Genomic DNA, 26,226 nt, shown 5'->3' on the forward strand with positions numbered 1-26,226 from the left:
GGAAAATTAATACTTTTTAAATATGAAGTGAACCCTCACAATAGTTCAATATTGACTACAGTCAACTTCGCTTATAACGACACTCGGCGGGGCATCAGAAAAGTGTCCTTATTCGCGAAGTGTCGTTATACCCGAAGTCTCATTATACATGTATGTGTCACAGTTGGATGGGACTTTGCTCTGGGCATGAAAATTATGTCGTTATTCCTGAATTGTCGTTATATCGGATAATCCGCAGTCGTTATTAGCGAAGTTGACTGTATACGTTTTATAAACATGACACCGTGCCCTGCTGTAGTGCTGAGTCTAGACTCTAACAAGGCAGCCTGTGTGTACACATAATCATTGTAGCAATGAAAAATATTTTCTCGTCAAACCGGGCCCAAATATACTTGGCCAAAATGCTCAACAAGTCAGTGAGCGTTGCGTAACGCAAACGGCACAGGCACTATCCCACATAAAAGTGCTCAACTACTCACTAGTACTAGTCCTACTTGAACTTCTATGTACAGTCAACTTCGCTAATAACGACTGCGGATATAACGACAATTCGCGAATAACAACAGAATTTCCATGCCCAGAGCAAAGTCCCATCCCACAGTAAGACCGGTACATAAAATGAGACTTCGGGTATAACGACACTTCGCGAATAAGGACATCGTTTTGATGCCCCGCCAAGTGTCGTGATAAGTGAAGTAACTTAGGGGCCGTCCGTAAATGTCGATAGTTTTTACAATCCGTGAAATTTTCGTACCTGGGTGGTGGGTGCAGGCGAAATTCAAAGTAAATAAAATATCGATGACACGCGAACCTGGCGCCCAGTACTGCGTGTGCGTGGGTCTGCGTGCGTCGAACCACACGTACACGTAGATTGTTGTCTCCAAAAAAATGTAGTGGAGATCGAAACTCTTGAAGCAAAAGAAAGAGGGAAGTTTGTCAGATATTATTCACAAGTATAATTATTGCACAATTATTCTAAGTATCACAGTACCTGATTAATCCGGGTCAAGTCCAGCTCTTATTTGAACTCCACATTGAAGAATTGCTACATCGCCAATGGTTGGAACAGTTCCCATGTGGAGCGTGGCCTAACGAAAATGGCACGGCAGACTACTTTGTTTGGTACAGCTGCCAAAAAAAGATAAGTTTTTCAAAGAGCTTGCCCATAAAGGGTATGATGTATTTGGAATGAGCTGAAGAGCAAGTGATTCTTGGACAACATTCCTGGCATAAGTCTGCCAAAATACATTGCTGTACTCTAGTTATGAATGACACGGTGAGCGTATGCCTGCGTGTGTATGGACTCCATGGACTCCACCTACATTTATGTAGGTACAGTACATGTATCATCAATATTTTATTCCGTAAAAAGTAGGGGGGTGGGTGGTGGGTCCTGGTTACTTTGTAAAATTCACGGATTGAAAAAACTATCGATATTTACGGATGGCCCCTTAGTTGACTGTATGTAAAGCCATGTTGTCTGCTGAGGGTTGTAGGCGATGATACAAGAACCCTCAGACCAGTCAGGCCTCTGCCTATGGCTGTCCCCGGGGAAAATTGTGGAAAAAAATCGCAAAAAACGCGGCAAAAAACGCGGCATAATATGGCATAATTTGCGGTAAATATGCGGTAAATATGCGGTGAATATTATTGATATCATCTCGCGGCGGCAAGTTTGCAGTTGATATGAGGCAATTTTCAGTGAGTATGTAGTGAAATCAATCAGTTACAAGTCTCTGGTGTAAGCGCGCTCGTCATATTTGAGTACAAAGCCGCCACCGGATGAGACGTTGCTGACCGAACAGTGCACTGTGTGTACGTGTAGCGCAACAGAAAAGTTCAAAAAACGCGGGAAAATCGCGGAAAACGCGGTCTTTTAAAAAATCGCAAAAAAACGCGGGAAAAAATGCGGCCGCAGAATCGCAATTTTCCCCGGGGACAGCTATGGGGACCATAAGCTCAAATTCGAGACATAAAATTAATATTAATTGCCACGACACAAACATCTAGAGTACTAATGGATTTACACACCACATACGCACACACACACACACACACACACACACACACACACAAAAAAAGCACAAGCCTCCCCCCCCCCCCCACACAAAGTACACACACACACACACAAGTACAGACACGCATGCATGCCCCCCCCCCCCCACACTACTACTACTACTACTACTATCAATCAGCTACCCCTTGGGGTCACGCCGCCCCGCTCCACTCAGAGAACTGAGCGCAAGGTGAGAGGCAGTGGCGCAAACAAAACAGGAAGTACAGCAAAATGAATTGAAAAAAAGGAAATCAAAACAAGGTGCCATAATTATTGATGGAAAGGGACTCACAAACAGAGGAAAGAAATATCACAAACCAGATGAACAGTCTGCTGTAGGTCCACTATTAACATGCAACGACTGAGAAAAGGAACAAATGTGAACATGATGTTCTGTTCAACAATAACGTCTGTATGCGTACTGCTTCGGCCTTCATGAACCAGGAAAGCACAATCTTGAGCTGGAGGGTGGGCACCGAACGTCCCACAAGGGCTCCACAAGACGTACTTTCACGAAACGACGATGAGTATGCGCAGCAAGCTAACATCAATACACCATCGCTGCACGACGACTGGCCACTCAGGTCCAAACAACACGACAAATTCACAATTCCAGCTATACACCGCGCAGGAATAAATTGTTGCGAGTGTGACCTGTATCCTTTCTCATCCAGGAATCCACTTGTTTTGCCGAACGCCACTGCATTGTTTCAGGCTGGGGATTGATCCGAGGGCTCGCCACGCCACTGCGGAGGATGCGGAAAGGACGCAAGAAGACGGTGACACCAACAAATTACCCGCCCTGGTCATCAGCTCACTGAATGTCCTTCCGCGCGAGCGAAACCGGCTGCAAGGCATGAAAAGCCTACTGCCAGTCAATACCCAGGGACGACCCTGACCAGAAGGCCAAGGCCGCCCCGTGGAGGAGGCCAATAAAGCCCCCCCCCCCCACACACACACACGCGCACACACACACATGTACACACACATGTACACACACATATACACACGCACACACATACACAAGCACACCCTCCAGAATATGAACACACGTACTGAAGTATAGAGTGGAGAAAAGCGGAATATTTAGTTCTCAGTGGTCTTTTCAAGGATTTCATCAGGATCTATAAATCAAGATCAAAACAAGATTCATGCATGAACGAGTATCAAGAACATGAGGTTCTGAGTGAAATCTGAGCAGAGGAAAAGTGCGCAGATCCGGGTAAGAGGTTTTTAAAAAGGATTTGGAATATTTCTAGAATAAATAGGATACCAGAGAAACGTCAATTTTGGTTTTTTGAACATATCACGGAGAAGTATTGCGAGAGGATATCAGGCAAGTGAACGGGCTTACAGTTGGTAATATAACGGGCTTACAGTGGGTAATATAACGAGCTTACAGTTAGTAATATAACGAGCTGTTGATGATAAGTTCATGGACTAAATACTGGAGTGGGTTATGGGATAAATATGCATTGCTCAGCATGGATCTACATTGCTGGAGTGCTTATAAATAGTATATACGTACAATTGCCAGTGGTGGCTTAGAGGAGAACTCAATAGATGTACGTAGACAAGTTTGCCTGCGCAAACAGAATTGTACAATAGGGGAATAATTAGCTGGAAAGAGTTGAACTGGCTCAATCATTGGATCCAAGTGAAGCATGCTCAGGATTTCACAAGTGCAAAGCAACAAAAAGTGTACTTATTTATAAAACTATCGCTCATACCATGACATGCTGCTGCGGTTGAGGTTGACAATACGGAGGAGGTAAATCTGCGGCAGCATCTTTCATCATCACACTTGTATCGCATTGGAAATGGAATGCCGTGGATAGTTCAGAGTACCTGACTAGGAGTTCTTGTGGTGATAACAACGGCTCTGGTTGACAGCGTAAACACGGCGGTGTGAGGGGCGCGGCGGATGTGGTGGTAGGGCTGGCAGGATTGCATGTCAATAGTGATGTCGGCTCTCTGCTACTCCGCTCCATAGTGATCAATGATGGTGCACTCGCCGAGTGTCGAATACTACGAGTGCGCTGAGGTGTTTCCTCCCGAGTGCATGATGCAACAAGGGACTGAGAATGAGCAATGCGTGATGTATGTATAGCGCCACCGCTGACTGCATGAGAACTGGCGGATACATCTGCAACATGCGGGCCGCTGTTTGTGGCTGTGGCAAATACTGTTCCATCAGCCTGCTGCAAAGTGTTACAACATGGCGCCGACGACGATGACATCAAACCAGCACTCGCGTCACTCACTGCAGCATCTGTACTTGCATGTTGACATGTGCAACAAGGTAGTTCAGCAGAGTACGGTGGGGGTAGATCACACACAGCTGCTGATATGGGTACTGCTTCACCAGTCAGTGCAAGCAACTGCTGCTCCACATCGCTGCCACCTTCCTCTTCATCCGTACTAGCCTTGCATCGCTGTGCTATACATACTGCGTAGAGCGACACTATCGCCATGGCAATGGACACCATGATTACCGTGGAAACCAGGTAGAACGCTACACCCACCACAAACCGCCCAGTGACGTCATCACCTGTTTGTACGGCAGAGTCGGCCGGTTGCCGTAGAGCTTCATCTGACCAGAAGTAAAAGACCAGTACTGACAGGATGCAGGAGAAACCTACAGTGCACAGTGCACAGAGACCACAAGAACACAAGACACAGGTCAGTGATTGATAGGTATAGCTATGGTACTGATACACGTACATGTAGATATGACCACAGATACTAGCTCTGAAGACAGTTAGTTGTTGCCATTATGCACACACGTATATGTTCCACATCTCATATCCAAAGGAGTAAATAATTTGTTGATTTCCGCATCTTAGCTAGCGTACAGGTCGGCAAAAACAATAATCTTGTAATTGTTTTACGATGTCCAAAAGTAGCTTTGAACATACAATAATTCTACATGAATAGCATCGTCTCAATTCCAAAGTCGGGGCATGCCAAGGCCAGCCAAATACTGAAAAAGCAGAAATTTTCGGTGGTGTAATATTTTCAGTATTCTCCAAAATCGGCGGTTCGGCGGAGGGAAATTTTCGGTAAACCCGCGTTCCAGGTAAGTGTACTAGTACTATACAGACATTTTCGGTGCGTTTTATTTTCGGTAAAAATTTCGGCACCGAAATTACTGAAAATAAAACACCACCGAAAATTTCTGCTTTTACAGTATAGCACATATCGGTGCATGTCAATGCCAGCCAAATATAGCACATATCATATCGGTAACCATGAAAACTTACAAGTGAGGAGAGAAGCCAGTGCGTGCACCACAAGACAACGAAACTTTGTCTCAGTCTTCCTGAATCTCCACTGCAACGCTATGGTGCAAACAGCAGCTAGTGCTGCGAGTACGGACAGTACGCATAGCGATTGGCTAGCGATGAGCTGCTCGTTATGTGTGTGATAGTCAACATCCCATAGAACAGGTCTAAACTCCGGACTTGATGCTGACAAATCTTCACACACAAGAAACAAAAGAACAAACAAATCTCTGGTCAGAATCAATGGCAATTGTCTTGCAAGAACCTACACATCGGTACAATATTTTTACAACTAGGCATTTCAAATATACAAGCCCGTCAGTCTCCACAGAACTTTACACATAAACACAAGTGCAACAGTTACACAGATACATACAAAATACATGTACATACAAAATATGTGGACTCAGATTTCTATGAGGAAATCATACTGATGATTCCCACCACTTAGATCTGTCGGGCATTCCGTCCCGAATACTCAATGACATCATGTGGAAGTTACTTATTACTTCAGTAGCGGCTACTGAGTATTACATCATGCACATGTACACACAATCCCCCAATTATGTACTTATTGTGATAGTCATGACACTTGTTCCTCACTCACTTACTCCCTCTCTCTCTCTCTCAGACTCCCACACTCCCTCTCTCACTCTCAGACTCTCACTGGTGATTAGGAATCACATTCCATGTTGGACACTGTGCACTCAGCAGGATCAGTGCTGTCAGCATTGTCTGAAGTGTCAGAAGTGCCAGAAGTGTGTGCACTGTGTATTGTGAATTTCTAATGCACTACAGCCTACAGGACAGCATGCTCTCACACTGACAATGACTCATTGAGTAGCAACAACTGCTGCAGCTGACATCATTCAACTAACTCAAGTACTAGTAGTACATGCAGTAGATTCTTTTGGGGGTCAGTGCTTGATAACACACACAGTCACACAGTCACACACTCACACAGTCACACAGTCATGGAAGTGCCAGGAGGACACATGGAAGTTATGCACTCCGTGACCATGGATCAATGCATGCACTTCCCTGTTACCCACTATTGCCCCATACTATGGTATGTAACAACTGCATACTAGTAATAAGGGAATGTGTTACAAGTACAATGAATTCCTTCAGACACAGACTACAATAACCTATGGTATGCTGCATATCAGCACGTAGATTGGTGTGTGGTTTGCAGAATGAGGAAGACCAAAGAAGTATCTGTGTGATGTGCATGGACAATCCCCTGGTCATAGCCTGTATCCAACTCCCATGCCACACACTTTCATACACCCAAACACTTGTAACAGCTAGTCAATGGCAGTGATGGTCACTGAGTGATAGTTATACTACTCTGTATTCTGCAGTACAGTTAGACAGAGAGTCATACAGGACACTGCAAAACAATGAACAAGTCAGGACTATGGAGAGTCATACAGGACAATGCAAAACAATGACCAAGTCAGGACTATGGAGAGTCATACAGGACATTGCAAAACAATGACCAAGTCAGGACTATATTCTACAACCCATGAACGCAGTTGCTTTCTCATGTACATGCATGTATATCATGTACATGCATGTATATCCTTAGGATGATCTAGCTGCTATAACTAACGTATTACTTCATTGTACATTATTGCAATCTTGAATGCAATCATCCAGACACTGTACTAGTCCCAGACTTCCCCCCAAAACAGCAATGCCACATTTGTCGACTGTAGACTGTAGTGTAGCTAAGTTAGTTCGGGCTGGAGAACCTTGAGACACCACTGCATGACCAGGACTGAGTCTGTCAGCAGTACTTCCTAATCCTAAGCTGCACGAGCCACTGACAGACTACCCATCGACTAGTGTAGTGTCAGCGGTGGTACCATTGAAGCAGCACAAACGAATCGGCACAAAACCAGCTGATCGTCTCGCTTGGTTGAACCTCACCGCCATCTAGAGACGTTCATGCACTCACAATACAATGGTTCGAGTGTGGGAGTGTGGCGGGTGCGTGGTCCCCTGCACAGCCCATCTCAGGCAACAGGCAACATGACGGATGCCTCTAATCGGTAATCCATACAACCAGCATGCTCAATGTAGCATGTGGACTACCACAGTGCGGCCGGTCGATAGCCATTCCCTGATTCTTTCACAATTTTTTCTAGTCACAACAACTATTGCTACTCGCCATACAGCCGCTGTTTTCTGACGGTGAGCGCTAACATTGCCCAAGTGCGCTGGGAATACTAATAGTACTCGCAGTTGATCATCAGGCACTACACATCGTCCCACAGCTGAGTTCACTCCAGCATTGGACTAGTCACAATCTTGATTGAATACACAATTGCAGAAGTCGTACGACTACATACCCCCTGTATCACCTTACAACAACACCAACAAGGAATGAACGATGTAAGTTCTAAAAGTTTGAAAACTTGAACAAGCGCATTATCAGATTATGGCGCGTTGATCGGCTAGGCACACACGTCCAGTAAGTCTTAGTCTATACAACCACCAGAGCCTGCGCACGGCACATACTGTCACTGGTTAGTTTGAGAGGCGATGTTGTTTCCTAGGCTAGAGACGAGAGTGACATTTCCTTTCGCAAGGCGTTCGTTCGTACATGCACAGGCAACAAGCAATCTATCCACCACTGACTGTCCCACTGGACCAAACTAGCAATCTATCCACCACTGTCCAACTGGACCAAACTACGATTAGCACTAACACAGATAACTAGTACCTGGATTTGTAGCACGCATACCGACACAAATACAAACATCGATGCAAATCCAAAAAATACGTGTGCACAGTAATGTCAGTATGGTGAAACAAGACGAGAGCCGTACGACTATTACTTACATGTAAAGCACGTGTTTAGCGTGCTCCTCTCGCATATCATGAAGAGTCCTAGCGTCACAGCACTGCTGTTTCTGCGAACAGTCTCCGAACCATCCATCAACAGCAACTCGGTACTGGGTCGAACAAGCCACGTTGGCATCACACATCCACTCAGCAAGAGTGATGCGCCCACAATCGACAGAAACAAACTGAACACGCGAGGTCGTTGCTGGTGATCCAGACCACAGAAAACGGAATCTTCGTTAGAAGACGTCAAACGGGGTGTTGGGGATGAAGTTCGCGCAGTGTGACTAGCAGCTGATGTTGCAACAGGAGCTCGATCCATATCCGAAGTTGTCAAGTGTGACGCTATCTGCAGCGAATGAGATGCTGCAGCAATGCTTCCCCTAAGATCTCCTCGAGCACGTTGTGATTGGTGAAAAGTCGGCACAGGAGCTTCCATTTCAAAAGACGAAGCAGCTCCTGACTGGAAACGAAAGGCAAGAGCAAGCAGAATGGACAGACGAGAGAGCAGAATAGCGCCCTACTTCACCAGACTGGTAGTGAGAATGATCAACCAAGAGTCAAGAGCGCGGACGTAACGTCTCTTTGAAAGCGTACCAACACAACAGAAGAAGGACTCACACAGTCACCTTTTGACCTTCCTTGGGTGACAGCATCCGCGCATCACGAGTAGATAACGTGCATAGTTCATGTTCGTCACAACAAGCTGCTGCAAGTGCATGCCATGCGCCAAGCCACTACTTCAGCCATATCACAGTGAGTACAAAATCTGAAAATCGGGCCATGCGCGGCATGTGGCCATGGCATTTCGTCGTGGTTGCGCTTCTGGCACGTTTCGATCGCGTGCTGTCACTTCGACCGCGTATACGCGCGTGCGCCGCGTTTGCACTGCATGCACACATGCACAATGCACTGAGTATCGACGGTCACATGATCCTAGCTTCCATGTACACGCGCTCTAGTGGCCTGCACCACAATCTGTCAATCACGCGCTCGCTAGCGATCGCTCTGTCACTCGACTGCATGTACTCACAGTCACACAACCACAGTCACAGATAGTCAGTCACACATCGCTTGTCGTGATCACACACAAAACTCACTAACTAACGACGTGTTAGTGTTACTTGCTCGAGAAATGTTCGGTCGGCTAGCGACTACTCACTGAGCCCACCACGCGCTCAGTGCTCACCCGACAAGACACCCAACAAAACCCAAGACTGACGTCATGACAGGAAGAGTCAAGATTCATCCTGCCTGTACATAATCATTACATCGTTACGTATTGGACCGTGTAACACACGACTCGTGAGTCGTGAGTCGTGACACAAGACGACGTGTCACCATGGTCACTCAGCCAAACCAGGCCACCAAACGCTGGGTACGGGTACGTACTGTAGTAATACATGACGTATACTCCATAGTCCATAGTCACACAAAAAGGCACAACTGACTGACTAACTGCATATACATGTCGCCTGATGAGTCACCGTGCGAATAATCAGCTCATCTCTTCCGTAGCTCCACCTCTCCTTCCATCAATGGCATCATGACCGAACACCAACTACACGTCATTTTTTTAATTATTATAGCAATGTCCGAAGCCTGCACAGACATGGCTGCTGAAATCCAGAGGTCATGACTTCGTATCATGAGTAATGTAGATCTACATTGGACTAGATCCCACCCGTCGAGTCGTCCGCCCCAGGATACCTGATAAAGGCTGATTCACTCGCATCTTCTGCTACATGTACTGTATCAGTGTGAGAAAGAACTTTGAAGAAGACGAGTTCGACCATACAATAATAATGTGTTGCCATGATTTCTACCCTGCTTCGATTGGCTGAGACTGAGAGACTCACCTACTCTCCCCTGACTCACTTGTGAGGTCTGCATTTGCCACTAAGGTACAAGGCATAGGCATAGTGGTGGCCTGCGGAAGCGAAGGCTAGTTTGTGTGTTTCCGAACATTCAAGCGATGTCAACGCGAATCCCGCGAATTATTAATTATCATTAGTATGTTCATTGAAAACACTATCTGCAGTGCATGCCCTCCAACTTCAAGCCCTTTACCATGCACTCAGGAGCAGACCACCAGGACTGACCAGGTGCATTGTACACAATTGTATAGCCTACATACTAGAATTGTGGTACAATCATGTAGTTATGCTCCTACCTCCGAAAGGATGCCAAATTATGCTGCAAATTTTCAACCACCAAATTATGCCAATAATTATGCCGGCATAATCCGCCGGTGCCTACTCAGTGATGATTGCATTGCGCAAGAAACTCTGAGGTGCCTAGGAGGCTAGGTCCTAGACCTAGACTCGAATAGTGGCTGAGCAGATTCCGATCGCAATAAGTCACTTGCCCTTCCAGGCGCGTCGCACCGACTTTTGAGGTGGGGCGGCCAGGGAAAAATTTCAAAAATTGAAGCCAATTGCAAGCATTTCCGGGCATTTGGTGCCATTTCAGTGTACGGTAACTATAATGAAAGATTTTTGATTCTGCAAAAAAACAAGAAGATGCTACGATCGGGGACAAACATTACCCTCCCCCGGGAAAAAATTCAAAAATTGAAGCCAATTGCAAGCATTCCCAGGCATTTGGTGCCATTTCAGTGTACATGTACATGGACTTTTGATTCTGCAACAAAAATTGCAAACCACGATCGGGGACAAGGATTTGCCACGTTTTGTTGCAGTGTGCTCAAAAAACTAAAACAAACAAAAAACAAAAACAAAAAAACGGCTGAAAAAGTGGGGCGGCCGGTGCGGTTCCGACGCCCTTGCCTTCGTGAATCTTTGTCCACTGAAAACGAAGTGCACCGGCCGCGCGTGTGCTACATGGACATGTCCATGTACAGTAGGTATCGGTTATAGCGTGGGTGTTTGAAACACGACATTTGATTCTTATTGCCGATATTTCTTACACACGATAAAAGTTAGGGTTAGGCACGTGTGACATAATATGCACGTGTGACATAATATGCGAGCACGTTTGGCATGTGGACACGTACAATCATGTAGGTCTACACATGATACACGGATCAGACTCGCGGTCGTGGTAGGCGACTGCCGAGCAGCAGATACGAGAGAAGTCGGAAGAAAGAGTCCTACTGGACAGAAAAAGTGATTCTCCAATGCTCAGTTGGACACAACTCTCTTTTTGTGTTGAATATTATTGTATTGAGTATCCACAGAGCACAGATGTTATTACTGTGATAACTCGCTCGGACAGCGTTCCGGTTAGTCTCGCCCATGGCTGTGTCGTCTCTAACCCTCGGAACGTTTTGTGACAAGTATAGTCACGGCTGGCATAACGCAACTTCACCCAGTCCTAACCCAACACACACATAACCAACTGATCTCGTCAGAGCAGAGAATATGTTCACTGTTTGGGAGAAGAGCACCGAAAGAACCTCTCGCTAAAAGCAGCAGCATGCCATGATATAACACATCGTAGAAAACAGCAAGCAGCGGCAGTAGCGATAGTACTTGCTAAACATGCAGCTGAACTGCCACTTTGTCCGCTGCGCGGAACGGCGATCGGACACGCACACGCACACACATACACGCACAGGTCTGCGTGATCTAGAAGCGGCTGTCATCATAAGATACGCAAAGTGTGAAAGGGTATTAGAACGGGGCAAGCCTAGACCCGGCGTCTGGACCGCAACATGTACTTGATTAAAAGCATAGCCAGTCAATGGTCAAGCAGGTGCAATCACGCACATCCACACCTAGCGTACTACTACTACTACTATAAAGCGAATTCATAACTACAGGTATTGCACTTTCTACTGCAAATGCACAGTCGTGCGCTTCATCCATTGACAGCAGCAAAACCTATCATTTTACAGTCTCACTGGGTAGGTGACCTCGCCGGCACACACCGTATATTATATTGTACAATAACTGTTCCAACTACGGTCCGGAAGACACAGTGTGTCCACGTTCTACGCACAGTAGCTATCAGCAGTAAGTTAAAAGTTACAAGCCCTCACTCTCGGGCTATGACATCTCCCCGCGCCTTCGAAAAGACTGCCACGTCCTCGTGGCGACAACATTCGGCTTACCGTCGTCTTCTCAACTGGGTTTGCATTCCAAAATACTGCGGTGGCCGGACGGTCCTCCCAGCTCGAGTCTGAACCGCAATCTGGGCTGGTTGTGGCGGTGGCTGGTTGACTGGTAGCGGGATCTGCACAACTGGTTGGCCGCCAACACCGTCCACGCCGCCATACGTCTCATGCTGGGCATCCTCATCAGAATCCCAATACAACAAGTCTGTAGGGTCCGGCACATACACATCAGCCGGGGGCGTTTCGACAGACTCAGCATCTTCAGGTTCCTTCACCTCACTCACAACGAATCTGGTGATACGTTCTAGTCACGCCTAAGTGACCTAGATGATCATGGTACTCACTCAGCACCTGACCGCGCAACGCAACTGGCACCAAAATTTGAAACTTTGTGCCCTCTCCTGCGTTCTCACTGTGCAAAACGCGACATATCACGTCCTCTCGCACCACAAGGCATTTTCGTCCTCGGAAATAATGCCTCAGAGCCGGACTCACACCAGTCAAGTCAGGCGAAGATGACCCGGAGCTGAGCCACTCACTCAGCCGTGTCAATTCATGATCACGTTGCTGAACATCAGCCCAATCAGCTGATGTCCAGTTTCGTCGCCGCACAAAGGGCGTAGGAAGGTCACTCTGGACCGACTCAGCATTCTCCACTGAGCTCCTTTCGTCTGATACCACAGCGATCACCTCATCAGGGACTGTGGTGCCACACCTCTGATCCTGCACTTGTCGAGACAAGCCATCAGCATTGGCATGGACTTTACCTTTCCGATAACGCACCTCGTAATCGAAATCACTCAGAAACTCAAGCCACCGCGCCACGATCGCACTTGGTTCTTTGAAACGGTTCAGGTATTTTAGTGCTTGATGGTCTGTGCGCACGACAAACCTTCGACCCAGCAAATAGCATCTGAAATGCCTAAATGCCCACACTAGTCCGAGGAGTTCACTCTTCGTCGAGCCATAATTCCTCTCGGCAGAGTTCAACCCTCTGCTTGCATACGCAATAGGTCGCTCCCGACCATCTGCGTCGGTCTGGGACAACACAGCTCCCAAACCATGGCCACTTGCGTCCACATCGACTACAAATGGGGGCGCATCGGTCTCAAACCTCGGATACGCCAACGTGGGTGCTGAAGACATCTTCTGTTTCAGCAATTGGAATGCGATCTCACACTCGCCATCCCATGAAAACCTCTGGTTTTGCCTCGTCAGCTTCACCAGCGGCCGAGAAATGGATGCAAAATCCTTCACAAACCGTCGATAGTAGCCACAGAAACCCATAAAAGAACGCACCTCTGCTACGTTCTTTGGGCACCGCCACTCTGACACGGTCTCAATCTTGTCCGGATCGGTGCGCACACCATCCTTCGTGACAACATGACCCAAGAAATTGACTTCTGTCCTCAACAGATGACATTTCGAGGGTTTCAACCGAAGACCAGCCTCCAGTCGTTCCAAGTGTTCGTCAAACGTCTTTGAGAACACGATAATATCATCGAGGTATACCAGGCACATCTGCCACTGCAAACCTCGCAAAACGGCACTCATCAGCCGTTGAAATGAGCTCGGGCCATTGCACACACCAAATGGCATCACGTGGAACTCATAGTGCCCATCAGGCGTGGAAAATGCCGTCTTGGCCTTGTCTGCCTCGTCCATTGGCATCTGATGATACCCAGAGCACAGATCAAGCGTCGAGAAGTACATCGCACCGCCCAACGCGTCCAACGTATCATCAATACGCGGGAGTGGGTATGGATCTTTCACGGTTATTGCATTGACTCTCCGATAATCAACACAGAACCTCGTCGATCCGTCCTTCTTCCGCACCAACACAACTGGTGAAGACCATGGACTGACCGATTCTTCGATCACACCCTGTTCAAGCATGTCGTCAACCAACTTCCGACATGTTTCTCGCGAGCTCCAAGGCAATCTCCTTGCGGGCTCATAAACTGGACCATCACAGCTAGTCCTAATCTCGTGTTTCAACACGTCTGTCCGACCCAGCTCGGACATGTTCATAGCGAATACACATCTGTACTGCTCGACCAAGGTTCTGAGCCTAGCCAACTGCTCGGCCTCAACCACAGGCTGCTCGCTGTTGCCTGTATCAGGTGGGGAGCATGCCTCCCAGTTACCCTCCTGAGAGCAACAGCCATCAGGCATCGTACCACGACCACGCTGGTCAACGTCGGCCTCGTGTACTGCCTCATCATCCCTCATCGCACAATGGTGTGACCGACCATCGTCATCACCACCACCGGTTTCAAGCAGCCTCTTCCCGCCTGGAGAGCGCTTCCCTGCGCCGGGACCACCATCGGGGTTCCCCACTCGCAGTACAGACCACAAATCCTGGTTAGCCCCGTAGCTACACCAGTCATTCGCCTCGTCCAACTCTTCACTACCGTCCACCACAGTTGCAACTGCACACAGCTTGCCAATCTGGGCTCTCTTGGGCAGAGTGATTTGTTCCACCGTGCAATTCATCAATCGCACGGGAACACGATTCTCTTGTGGCCGCACAACACACTTTGCCACCAAGAGACCAGGGTCGCTCGCAGTCCCACAATCTGGTTCCGTGAGCCCCAACTCTGGCATCCCATCGAATGCAAGAGTGTCCACCACAGCCGCCACGGTCATCTCGTGGTGTGGTGGGAGAACAATCTTCTCCTGCAAGCGGAGCGGAGCCTCATCTGCACCACCCCCTCGCCTTTCTTCGACCTTGAAACATAGCTTGCCATTCGCAGAGGTTATGTTACAGGGAATGCTGGACAGCACATCACGTCCCAGCACACATGGAAATCGTAGCCCATCGACTACCCGCATTTCCGGCGAACAAACACATCCTTGAACGCCAAGGTGAACAACCACTTTTCCGTTCACCACCAAAGGCTTACCATCTGCCCCACAAAACTTCAACCCAGGCGCATCCGCCGTGAGTCGATCCGGATCGTAGCCCAGCTTCCTGGCTAGATCCGCAGATACTAAGCTTACAGCCGCTCCAGTATCTACCAGCATCTCCACTGACAACCCATCGATTGTCCCCGTGGTCAACATCCCCGTTCCAGAGTCGCATCCGACCATAGGAATGGATTGTTCGACAGCACGCTCATCAGGTGCTGTCGGATTACACTCTCGACCCAAAGAAATGGTCTGACCAGGCACGTGGGCCATCGCCCCAGTCACTGGCCGTTTCCCAAAGGCCCTCTCCTCGAGCCATCGTATCCTCCGCGCCCCGTCTGCGCTTCACGAGGACATTGGGCTGCCCTGTGGCCCGGTTCACCACAGTTCCAACAAGTGAACATCTTCACTCGTCGAGCGGGCTCCTGATCCCGAGTTCTTCCTCGGCCTCGCCCTCCTTGACCACTTGGAGCATCACGCCTCTCCAGTAGTTGGTCGAGCGTCCTCACCAGGCTGCTCAAAGTACGCTCGAGGACGTCCGTCTGTCCTCTCGCTGGAGCCTCAGCAACATCCACAGCGGCCGTCACCAACTGTGTTTGCTGGCTCTCTCCGTAGGGGCCCACCAGCCTCTGTGGAGCTTCGCTTGGCAAGTCAACACTTCGCCAAACCTTTTCCAGGTGCAGCGCCATCTCTAATGCCGCCTGCACCGTCGCCGGAGGATTCTCCTGCAGCCTCACTCTCAAAGCCACAGGAGATACCGCCTCGATGAACTGGTCCCTCACCAGCTCATCCTGTAACCCACCCGGCATGTTGGGGTACGCCCGCACCACCAGCCGACGCAGATCATCCGCCAGATGCGCTAAATCCTCACCGGATTTACGCCTCCTCGTGCGGAATTGAGCCTTAAACTGCCGCTCATTAGCAGGTGGTGCGAACCTTCGCTCAAGGTCCGCACTCACATGCTGCCATACGGCCCGTCTTGCAGCCGGTATAGTAGCCAAAAAGCGTTGCGCCCCACCTCTGAGGCGTACCGCTAAGTACTGCGCTTTCTGCGGGTCATTCCACCCGTTCACCTGCGCGCACTGATCGAAGTACTGGATATACTCCACCCAGTCTCCGGAACCATCGTAGGCCTCGGGCATCACCGCAGGCCTCCCGAAGGCTGGAGCAACTGGCGCTCCTCCAGCACCAGCTACCGCTCCCCCTGCTGCAGCCATCACTGCAGCAGGGCCACCCACCGCAGCAGCACCACCAGCTACTAACGGTTGATGAACATTCGCAGCAGGCGCATTCACACCTCTGCCTTGTTGTTGCTGTTGCTGAGCCATCATCAACACAGCAAAAGAACGAGCAAAGTAGACAAATAGTGCTAGCAGGACGACTGATCCGCGAAGAACTCAGTCCTCTTCGCCTCAGCTCCCCTGATATACTCAGCCACGCCGCTGCCGTCCGATCACGGCACGCGCGCGCCTACGAGTGCACCCCAATTGCACGTGGGCACAGCGTACTCAACCACTGTAACCCTAACCGCCGTGTGAACATGCCAAGCGACCACCATCGCATCAGGTTTCCCGATCCCACGCCTGACTCGCGACATCTCGCGGAGCCTCGTGCGCCATCCGGATTCCCGTTCATCACACATTTATCCAAGCCGACCAGTGCAAGCCGCATCATGCATGCCTCTCAACATCATGCCATGATTCCTCGCGCACAAGACCGCCAATAGTTCACCCTAATCACTCCGGCTGGCATCCCAGCCTGAGGACTAGACCAAACAGACTAGAGAGATACGACACATCCATACCCCTCCTTACGAACTGTATGCCCATCATGCAGCATGCAATTCTCATCACAAAAGGCAGCTCAGTCATCACTGCGCCATGCCTATCGAGCACAACAGAGAACAAACCTCTTTGTTCCCTGGTGGAGGCCCGTTCCCGCACACACAACAACACAACCAGTAGTGAGGCAGGATACATGATCATTGAACATCTTCAATACATGTACGCAACAGCATAATGATAGCCAGCAGAGCAAGGCGTCACCATTGTGAGCACGACACTACCACGATCAGGTCTTGGACAACTCCATCTCCTGAATTGTGGCTAGCGCCTCATCCGCCTCTGCCGCTGCCATGGCCGCCCAGTCGGTGGCATCGTCCAACGACAATGCCGTCTCATCTCCTGCTGCTACGTTCGGCTGACCACCCTCGGCAGTCACCACCAAGGCGGTACAATCCTTCATGCGGTGTCCGGTCGAGCTACACCGCCAGCACACCGCGGGTTCTTTCGGCTTTGGCGCCGGCTTCGCCTTCTTGGCCGGTGGCTCCCCAGCCTCCAGCCGATCCGGGTCCTGCTCCAGCCGGCGTCCAGTGGAGCGCCAGAACACATCACTGGCCTTCTCGAACTCCTGCATCGCCGCCGCATGACGACGCAACTGCTGCGCCGCGGCCCGACGATGCATTGCATCCAGAGCATTCGCTCCGTCGAGCAACGCCTGATGCAAGTCTCTTCTCTTCTTCGGAATGGTGAACTTCGTCGCTACCGCCTTACCAGCCATCCTGTGGTCACAGCACCACTTGTGATAACTCGCTCGGACAGCGTTCCGGTTAGTCTCGCCCATGGCTGTGTCGTCTCTAACCCTCGGAACGTTTTGTGACAAGTATAGTCACGGCTGGCATAACGCAACTTCACCCAGTCCTAACCCAACACACACATAACCAACTGATCTCGTCAGAGCAGAGAATATGTTCACTGTTTGGGAGAAGAGCACCGAAAGAACCTCTCGCTAAAAGCAGCAGCATGCCATGATATAACACATCGTAGAAAACAGCAAGCAGCGGCAGTAGCGATAGTACTTGCTAAACATGCAGCTGAACTGCCACTTTGTCCGCTGCGCGGAACGGCGATCGGACACGCACACGCACACACATACACGCACAGGTCTGCGTGATCTAGAAGCGGCTGTCATCATAAGATACGCAAAGTGTGAAAGGGTATTAGAACGGGGCAAGCCTAGACCCGGCGTCTGGACCGCAACATGTACTTGATTAAAAGCATAGCCAGTCAATGGTCAAGCAGGTGCAATCACGCACATCCACACCTAGCGTACTACTACTACTACTATAAAGCGAATTCATAACTACAGGTATTGCACTTTCTACTGCAAATGCACAGTCGTGCGCTTCATCCATTGACAGCAGCAAAACCTATCATTTTACAGTCTCACTGGGTAGGTGACCTCGCCGGCACACACCGTATATTATATTGTACAATAACTGTTCCAACTACGGTCCGGAAGACACAGTGTGTCCACGTTCTACGCACAGTAGCTATCAGCAGTAAGTTAAAAGTTACAAGCCCTCACTCTCGGGCTATGACATTACTACAGGCGATACACTTTGCACTAATCTGGCATATTTTGCTACACAAAATCCATTCTTAGGGCACATATATTCTACTATGCGATAATACCGCTTGTAAGAATAAATATACACCTAAAAATTGTGTTATGATTATGAAAAAATGAGTGTTCATTCTTGTAGGCAGTATACATGTATTCTTGTATACGACCACACTATAACCGATACGCACTGTACATGTACATGTATGTGTGACTGCGTGCACATGCAGTGCTGCCAAACTGTCCGATTTTCCGATTTTCGGATAGTGTCCGATTTTTGAAGGCTCTTCCGAAAACGGGTCCGAAAAAGGATACAATCATGTACATGTACATGTATGTCCGAAAAGCAGCCAAAAGGTCAGGGGTCAATAGTACTCGTACTTTCCTATGCAGAAGTGAGCTAACTGAACACGCAAATCACTGTACAGTCATGTACATGTACATGTACATGTACATGTCATGTACATGTACATGTACATGTACAATGATACATGACTGATTGTACATGTATGCTTCTAAAAAGTCTAGCACTACAGTACTACCGTAAAATTCCGTAAATAAGCCCACCCTAAATAACGCCCATGTCCGATAATAACTTAATAAGCCCAGTTTTAGGGGGTGTACACTTCAAGTCCGTTTTAGCGCCCATGCCCGAAATAAGCCCAGGGCGTAAAGTGGACAAGTGGTTTACCTATCAAAACTGTAATTATTTATCACTACATTCTTGGTTACGACCAAATTTCCAGCTGTGGTTTGATGTACATGTACGTGTACCGTGCTCAGTGTGAATGGTGGTTCACTGAAACTAGTGCGAGTAGTGGGTTGCTGATAGAATGATCTTCTGCAGATTGCGTCCGAAATAACACCCATGCCCTAAAATATAAGCCCATGCCCAAATATACGCCCGGTTTTAGACGCTCTGCAAAGTATACGCCCGGGGAATTTTACGGTATACCAGTTACTATAGTACAGTGGCACTGACTGTTTTTGTTTTTTTTCACTCTTTGAGCCTCTTGTACGGGCAAAATAACACATTTTGTGAAGAATCAACACATAAAACGAATCATCAGATACAGTATTTACAGAGTCTGTCACTCAGTAGGATCACTGCACTGTGGCACTGCACTGATGGCACTGACTGCACTATACCAGTTACTATACTTTATATTTATTATGTTACTGTACAGTGGCACTGACTGTACTATACCAGTTACTATACTAATCTATAGTACAATGGCACTGACTGTACAACAACAAATACATGTACAGTACATGTATACAAGTCATCTACATCTCATGTACATGATTGGCATTGAAATGATTGATTACAGTATACTCACGCACAAAATAATAAACATCTTCTGGGCGCCATGTTGATTACCTTGGGAGTGACAACATTCCTGGAATTGTACTGCAGCAGTGTTCAGATGTCCTGGCACCTCCATTTACCACCCTAGTCAATGCATCCTTGACATCAGGTACTGTGCCAGTGTGTTTTAAAACATCACACATTAGTCCACTGTTCAAGAGTGGCGATGCAACATCCCCTACGAACTATAGACCAGTGTCATTGCTCCCTATTCTGTCCCGGATTTTGGAGTTCTTTGTAAAGAAGCAACTCACAGCATACCTCACGCAACATAGCATATTACCTAGCAGTCAGTTTGCCTACAGGAAAATGCACTCTACCGAAGATGCATTAGTTCTAGCCGCCAACCGTTGGCTGTTGGCCAAACAAGAGCGAAAATACACAGGTATTGTGATGGTTGACATGTCAAAAGCGTTTGACCGTGTCCAACATCAACGTCTGATTGATAAACTATTCACCCTGGGAGTCAATGGCAGAGTATTGTTATGGTTGGCTAGCTATCTGTCTGGTCGTACTCAACGTGTCAAGGTGTGTGAGGCTCCTTCTGATGCAGTCCCATGCTCAAGAGGTGTGCCCCAAGGCAGTGTTCTTGGGCCGCTTCTCTTTGTCCTTTACACGAGTGACATTTCCGACGTCATACCTTGCATTGTTGTTCATCAGGAGTTCGCGGACGACATCATCCTAGATTATTCTGATTCAGATCTGGACACTGTTTGCAAGACGTTGACTACGGCTGTGACACGTCTGTCTGACTGGCTCTCCGAAATTGGGCTTCTGCTGAATACCGGCAAAACCCAAGTCATGGTAATTCAACCTCGGGGACTCACTGGCGACATACCAGTCGTGAAATGTAAGGATCAAGCCTTAACTGTTACCTCCACTGCCAAATACCTTGGCGTAACCATTGATGACCAGCTATCCTGGCAGCCCCATGTCTCCAGTGTTGTGCAGAAGGCGTCAGTCGCCATCAGCCAGCTATGGCGCCATGGGCGATCTCTGCCCATAAGAGCCCGCAGACTTTGGTACATTGGCATTGTGCAAGCACGACTAACGTACGCATCCAATGCATTCTTCCCGTCGCTGACACAGCAGCTGCAGAGTCGTTTAATCAAATCCAGCAAATCCGGAATTCGTGCAATTTTCCGACTCTCCAGCCGTGCATCCACAGCCCCCCTCCTCGTGCGCTTATCTATTCGATCCCTAACTCACATTTTTAACTACAAGGTTTTATTTTTTGTTTTCCGTTGCCTACATGATCTTGCAAGTCCTCTTTTCTGCACCTACTTTCAGTTGATGGCTAACACAGGCCAAGCATCCCGGGATGATCGCCGAATTACTCGAGGACAGGAGCAGCGGCTACTGCAAGTGCCTTTCCTTCCTGGACCTTCCGGTCGTCAGTCATTGACATTTGTGGGAAGCACTCTTTGGAATTCCCTTCCCAGCGATATTCGCCTCCACAGTGCGGCGGTTGCCTTTAAACTGGCTCTGAACAGAATTAATTGTAATTTGTAACCACCTTGCTCGGCATCCCTACACATTACTGCATGTTTTCTCGGTGTTTTCTTCACTGCATGCTTACACATACACACACCCATTTGAATTATATACAAACTTTGTGCTTTGGAATTATCATGATTATGATTTTATTAGTGCAATTAGGAGTATAATCGATGCAGACATGGCCAGACAACAACGAGTTCATGGAATTTTTAAGGATTTTTATGTTATTCAAAATCGATTTTCGTGTTCCGCTCATCAGTGAATAGTATCGGAACTGAGGGTACTGTGTACAAAAATAGAACATTTTATAACAGCATAATTAATTAAAAGTGTGAGCAACAAAGGAAGTGCTACAGCATTACATAATAGGTGTCAAACATAGTGCTAACGTATATAACTGAGTGCAGCCACAAAGCAAGAGGTGATACAGTGCAACATGACACAACATTTACATCTGATAACCAGCTACGAGAACAACTTTAGCGCGACTACGTGCTTCTTTTGTTTACAAAGAACAGGATTATGCACACGAATACATACAGCTTCCAGAACCTTCAACTGCTTAACATAACTTGCACGGCACAAAACAGAAAAGTGAGAATCATCGTACACACTAAGACAATCTGGACGTGATAACAAGTGACAAAGTGTGGCCATGGGGTCCCCCGGACAACATCTGATAACCAGCTACGAGAACAACTTTAGCGCGACTACGTGCTTCTTTTGTTTACAAAGAACAGGATTATGCACACGAATACATACAGCTTCCAGAACCTTCAACTGCTTAACATAACTTGCACGGCACAAAACAGAAAAGTGAGAATCATCGTACACACTAAGACAATCTGGACGTGATAACAAGTGACAAAGTGTGGCCATGGGGTCCCCCGGACAACATCTGATAACCAGCTACGAGAACAACTTTAGCGCGGCTACGTGCTTCTTTTGTTTACAAAGAACAGGATTATGCACACGAATACATACAGCTTCCAGAACCTTCAACTGCTTAACATAACTTGCACGGCACAAAACAGAAAAGTGAGAATCATCGTACACACTAAGACAATCTGGACGTGATAACAAGTGACAAAGTGTGGTCATGGGGTCCCCCGGACCCGTTTTGGCAAATATATTCGTTGGATACTGTGAATCCTTGATCAATGAGTCGATGTGGCCTAAGGTATACGTTCGGTTCGTCGATGATTCTTTTACATATTTTGATTCCGTTGAGCAATGTGACACATTCTTTCATCATCTAAACAACCTACACCCAGCGCTTAGATACACATGTGAGCATGAGCATGACAACAAACTCGCCTTTCTGGATGTGCAGGTAGAAAAATCTAATAACAGCGTCGTAACATCAGTCTACCGAAAGCCCACTTTCACTGGGCAGTACATCGTTTATGATTCATATTGCTCACATCAATACAAGGTGAACCTGGTACGTAACCTGGTGGGCGGCTCTGCTCTGAAACGAAGCTCAACGACGAGCTGGAATTTCTCAGATCAATATTCCTTAAGAATGGATACCCACATGACTTATTGAACAAAATACTGAAGCAAGAATCTAATAACAAAGATACATTCACAGGTCCTCGGAAGTGTCCTATCTACTTATGCCTGCCTTGGAAAGGCAACGCGTCTGTCAGCATGTGCAGAGCTATCAAGACCCTAGTCAATAAAACATACTTTGCTGCCCACTTCATCCCCGTGTTCACCACGGTACGTGCGTTCATGGTGAGGAAGGATGTCCTACCTCCCCAGCTTTCAAGCCATTTGGTTTATCTCTTTGAGTGCCGGAATTGTGCTGCCCGGTACGTTGGTAGGACTCTTCAACACCTGAACGCACGTATCAGACAACATGTGCCGTTGCACTTATTACCACCAGCAGCCAGAGCAAAGCGGCCAAAGCGTGGTAGGCCGTGTAAGAACCCAGTTAGCTCAGTAGACAAACACGCTCTGCCGACAGCGCCGCCTGTTCCCGTGCCACCACCGGCCCCACCACCTGGGGTGCCGTGGGTGGCTGGGGCTGGGGTGGGTTTGCCATCATTGACCTGGCCACCACTTCTCGACCCACTGCAAACGGCAGCGGAGCCTACTCTAGCACAACATCATCGTCCTGGAATGGAGGAGGGGCCACCGAGAGACACTGAACCTTCACCTCGGCAGTTGCCCTTGCCTCCGCCTGAGCCACCCCCTTTACCTTTGGTGACTACCGAGACGGTGGTCCCCCCGGTGCTGGGATCCACGGTGCCGACTGTGTCTGGACAGAGAGGGAGATCATCGACAAACCAAAATGAAACCAATATCCTCACCCATAGACCCAGAAGAAGCACAGCAAACTATTCACTTGAAATTTATGCACGGAATGGACTTGGCCCACGCAAAATGGACAGTGGAAATGGGTGTGCAGTAGAAGAGAACCCAGCAGCGGTGACGCGGAGCAGCGGTCAAACGACTTGTGATGCTGGTGGAGATGATGGAGCCATGTTGGAGGCTGATAAGGAGTGCAGTGAGACTGAGCATCAAACGGATGATGAGGAAGTGACTGATGATGATGATGATGATGATGGTGGTGATGAGGACGATGATGATGAAGATGAGACGGAGGACGAGGATAGGGCGGAGGAGGTCGAAGGAAAGGAGCGGGATGAGACGGAAGAGAGCGACGTGAGCAAAAAGTCAGCTGTATTTTGTCACTTGTTATCACGTCCAGATTGTCTTAGTGTGTACGATGATTCTCACTTTTCTGTTTTGTGCCGTGCAAGTTATGTTAAGCAGTTGAAGGTTCTGGAAGCTGTATGTATTCGTGTGCATAATCCTGTTCTTTGTAAACAAAAGAAGCACGTAGTCGCGCTAAAGTTGTTCTCGTAGCTGGTTATCAGATGTAAATGTTGTGTCATGTTGCACTGTATCACCTCTTGCTTTGTGGCTGCACTCAGTTATATACGTTAGCACTATGTTTGACACCTATTATGTAATGCTGTAGCACTTCCTTTGTTGCTCACACTTTTAATTAATTATGCTGTTATAAAATGTTCTATTTTTGTACACAGTACCCTCAGTTCCGATACTATTCACTGATGAGCGGAACACGAAAATCGATTTTGAATAACATAAAAAATCCTTAAAAATTCCATGAACTCGTTGTTGTCTGGCCATGTCTGCATCGATTATACTCCTAATTGCACTAATAAAATTGCTTTCTCCACGCCGACTCTTTAAATTGTTATGATTCTTTTTAATATTTCCTTCTCTCATAATATTATATTCGTTCTTAGCAGAAACCGGAGGTTTTTCCTCTGGTGAGAAGGCAGAATTGCCTGTGCTCTAAACGAATTCAAATAAAAGAAACAAACAAACAAACCTTGCCAACGAAGCGATTTTTCTTCGCATTTTGGGCGATATTTTGAAAAACATTAAATTACTGATGATTGGTTTTTGCCATGAAACTCTGAGTAGCAACGAAACAGCCCGATTTTACTTCCTTTTTGTCACGCTGGAAACAGAGCGTCTCTGCAAGTTTGTATCCCTGGTAATTAATGTTTATGCCTGAAGAGCACTAAATGCCCTGTGGTGCTCTTCAGGCACAATCTTCCTCAGCCTACACAAGCTCAACTGATGAGTTGTGAATTCCCCGAAACACTGTGTATTGAGCCGAAAGTGGTGGTTTCTTGCAGGTTTGTCGTGTGGACGGTTCGATGGGCTTCTTGTGTGCTCTGGAGGCAGAGTGTAGTGCGCAAGAGGTACCTGTACATGTACCTCTGCCCATTCGGGGCATTTCAGCACTATCACAGGTTACCGGGCATTTCAGTACTATCACAGGTTACCGGGCATTTCAGTACTATCACAGGTTACCGGGCATTTCAGTACTATCACAGGTTAAAGCTCGCGCTTTTCCTGCCGACTTGAATTCTCACTTGACTGACTCACCACTACCATCCAGATCACACAAGACGTCCATCAAACCGTGCACACGACAAGTGAACCTGCAAAAAAGCACCACTCCCTGCTCAATACACAGTGTTTCAGGGAATACACCCCTCATCAGTTGAGCTTTGAGTAGGCTGAGGAAGATTGCACCTGAAGAGTACCACAGGGCATTTAGTGCTCTTCAGGCATAAAAATCACCAGGGATACAAACTTACAGAGACGCTCTGTTTCCAGCGCGACAAATACCTCCTGAACACCAGATAGCAGCGTGAGTCGGTGTCGCTCATGGAGGTGCTAAACAGGCGCTGAGGACCATTGGCCATTCACAGCGTGAAAAAAATAATACTTCGAAGTAGTCTAGGAGCCAAGTCAGCAAAAGTCCAAGGAATAAGGAGTTAGTGTGACACCTTGTCCAGGAAAGATTTTTTTGACGGATTTGGAATGGCATAACAACTAGCAACTGATCCCTGAAAACCAGAACGTGCCAATGTTGTCCATTCAAGAGTTATGGCCGATTTACTAAAATTGCCATGGTTACCATAGCAACGTACATGTAAATTGCCTCTTTTTAGCTCAAAAGACATGCAATATGGATCAAATAGATAATGAATGGCTGTCAAAGTCATAAGTGAAGATAAAAGTTCCCAAAACTGCCTTCAAAATATTATAAATGTCATCGAAAGTGAATTATTTAATAGTGGTGTGGTTTGTATATGTACAATGTACATTGTACATGTATTTGGTATAATTATTGCATTGTATGTAGAGGTAGTATCGCCGTTATTTATCAGTGGGAAATTGCTGTGTGGTCGCCAGGAGCAGAGCTTAACACTGGCAC

The 26,226-nt window shown here is 47.7% G+C and overlaps 1 protein-coding gene across 1 annotated transcript; it reads right to left on the bottom strand.

Moving 5' to 3' along the window:
• Positions 1-3,112: 3,112 nt before the first annotated feature.
• Positions 3,113-8,795, bottom strand: LOC135820700 (uncharacterized). Its single transcript, XM_065333705.1, has 3 exons — positions 8,191-8,795; positions 5,320-5,535; positions 3,113-4,694 (listed from the first exon to the last, which is right to left on the bottom strand). Exons 1-3 carry the CDS (start codon positions 8,630-8,632, stop codon positions 3,781-3,783), a joined length of 1,572 nt encoding a protein of 523 aa, XP_065189777.1. The 5' UTR covers positions 8,633-8,795; the 3' UTR covers positions 3,113-3,780.
• Between the last annotated feature and the right edge of the window lie 17,431 nt (positions 8,796-26,226).

This window comes from Sycon ciliatum, chromosome 7 (genome assembly GCF_964019385.1).
Source record: "Sycon ciliatum chromosome 7, ocSycCili1.1, whole genome shotgun sequence".
Classification (NCBI taxonomy): domain Eukaryota; kingdom Metazoa; phylum Porifera; class Calcarea; order Leucosolenida; family Sycettidae; genus Sycon; species Sycon ciliatum.

Coding starts and splice junctions, on each gene's coding strand:
- LOC135820700 (XM_065333705.1), bottom strand. CDS start 8,632: ATGGAAGCTCCTGTGCCGACTTTTCACCAATCACAACGTGCTCGAGGA. Junction 5,536..8,190: donor GCTAAACACGTGCTTTACAT/GTAAGTAATAGT, acceptor TTGTGTGTGAAG/ATTTGTCAGCATCAAGTCCG. Junction 4,695..5,319: donor ACTGGCTTCTCTCCTCACTT/GTAAGTTTTCAT, acceptor TGTGCACTGTAG/GTTTCTCCTGCATCCTGTCA.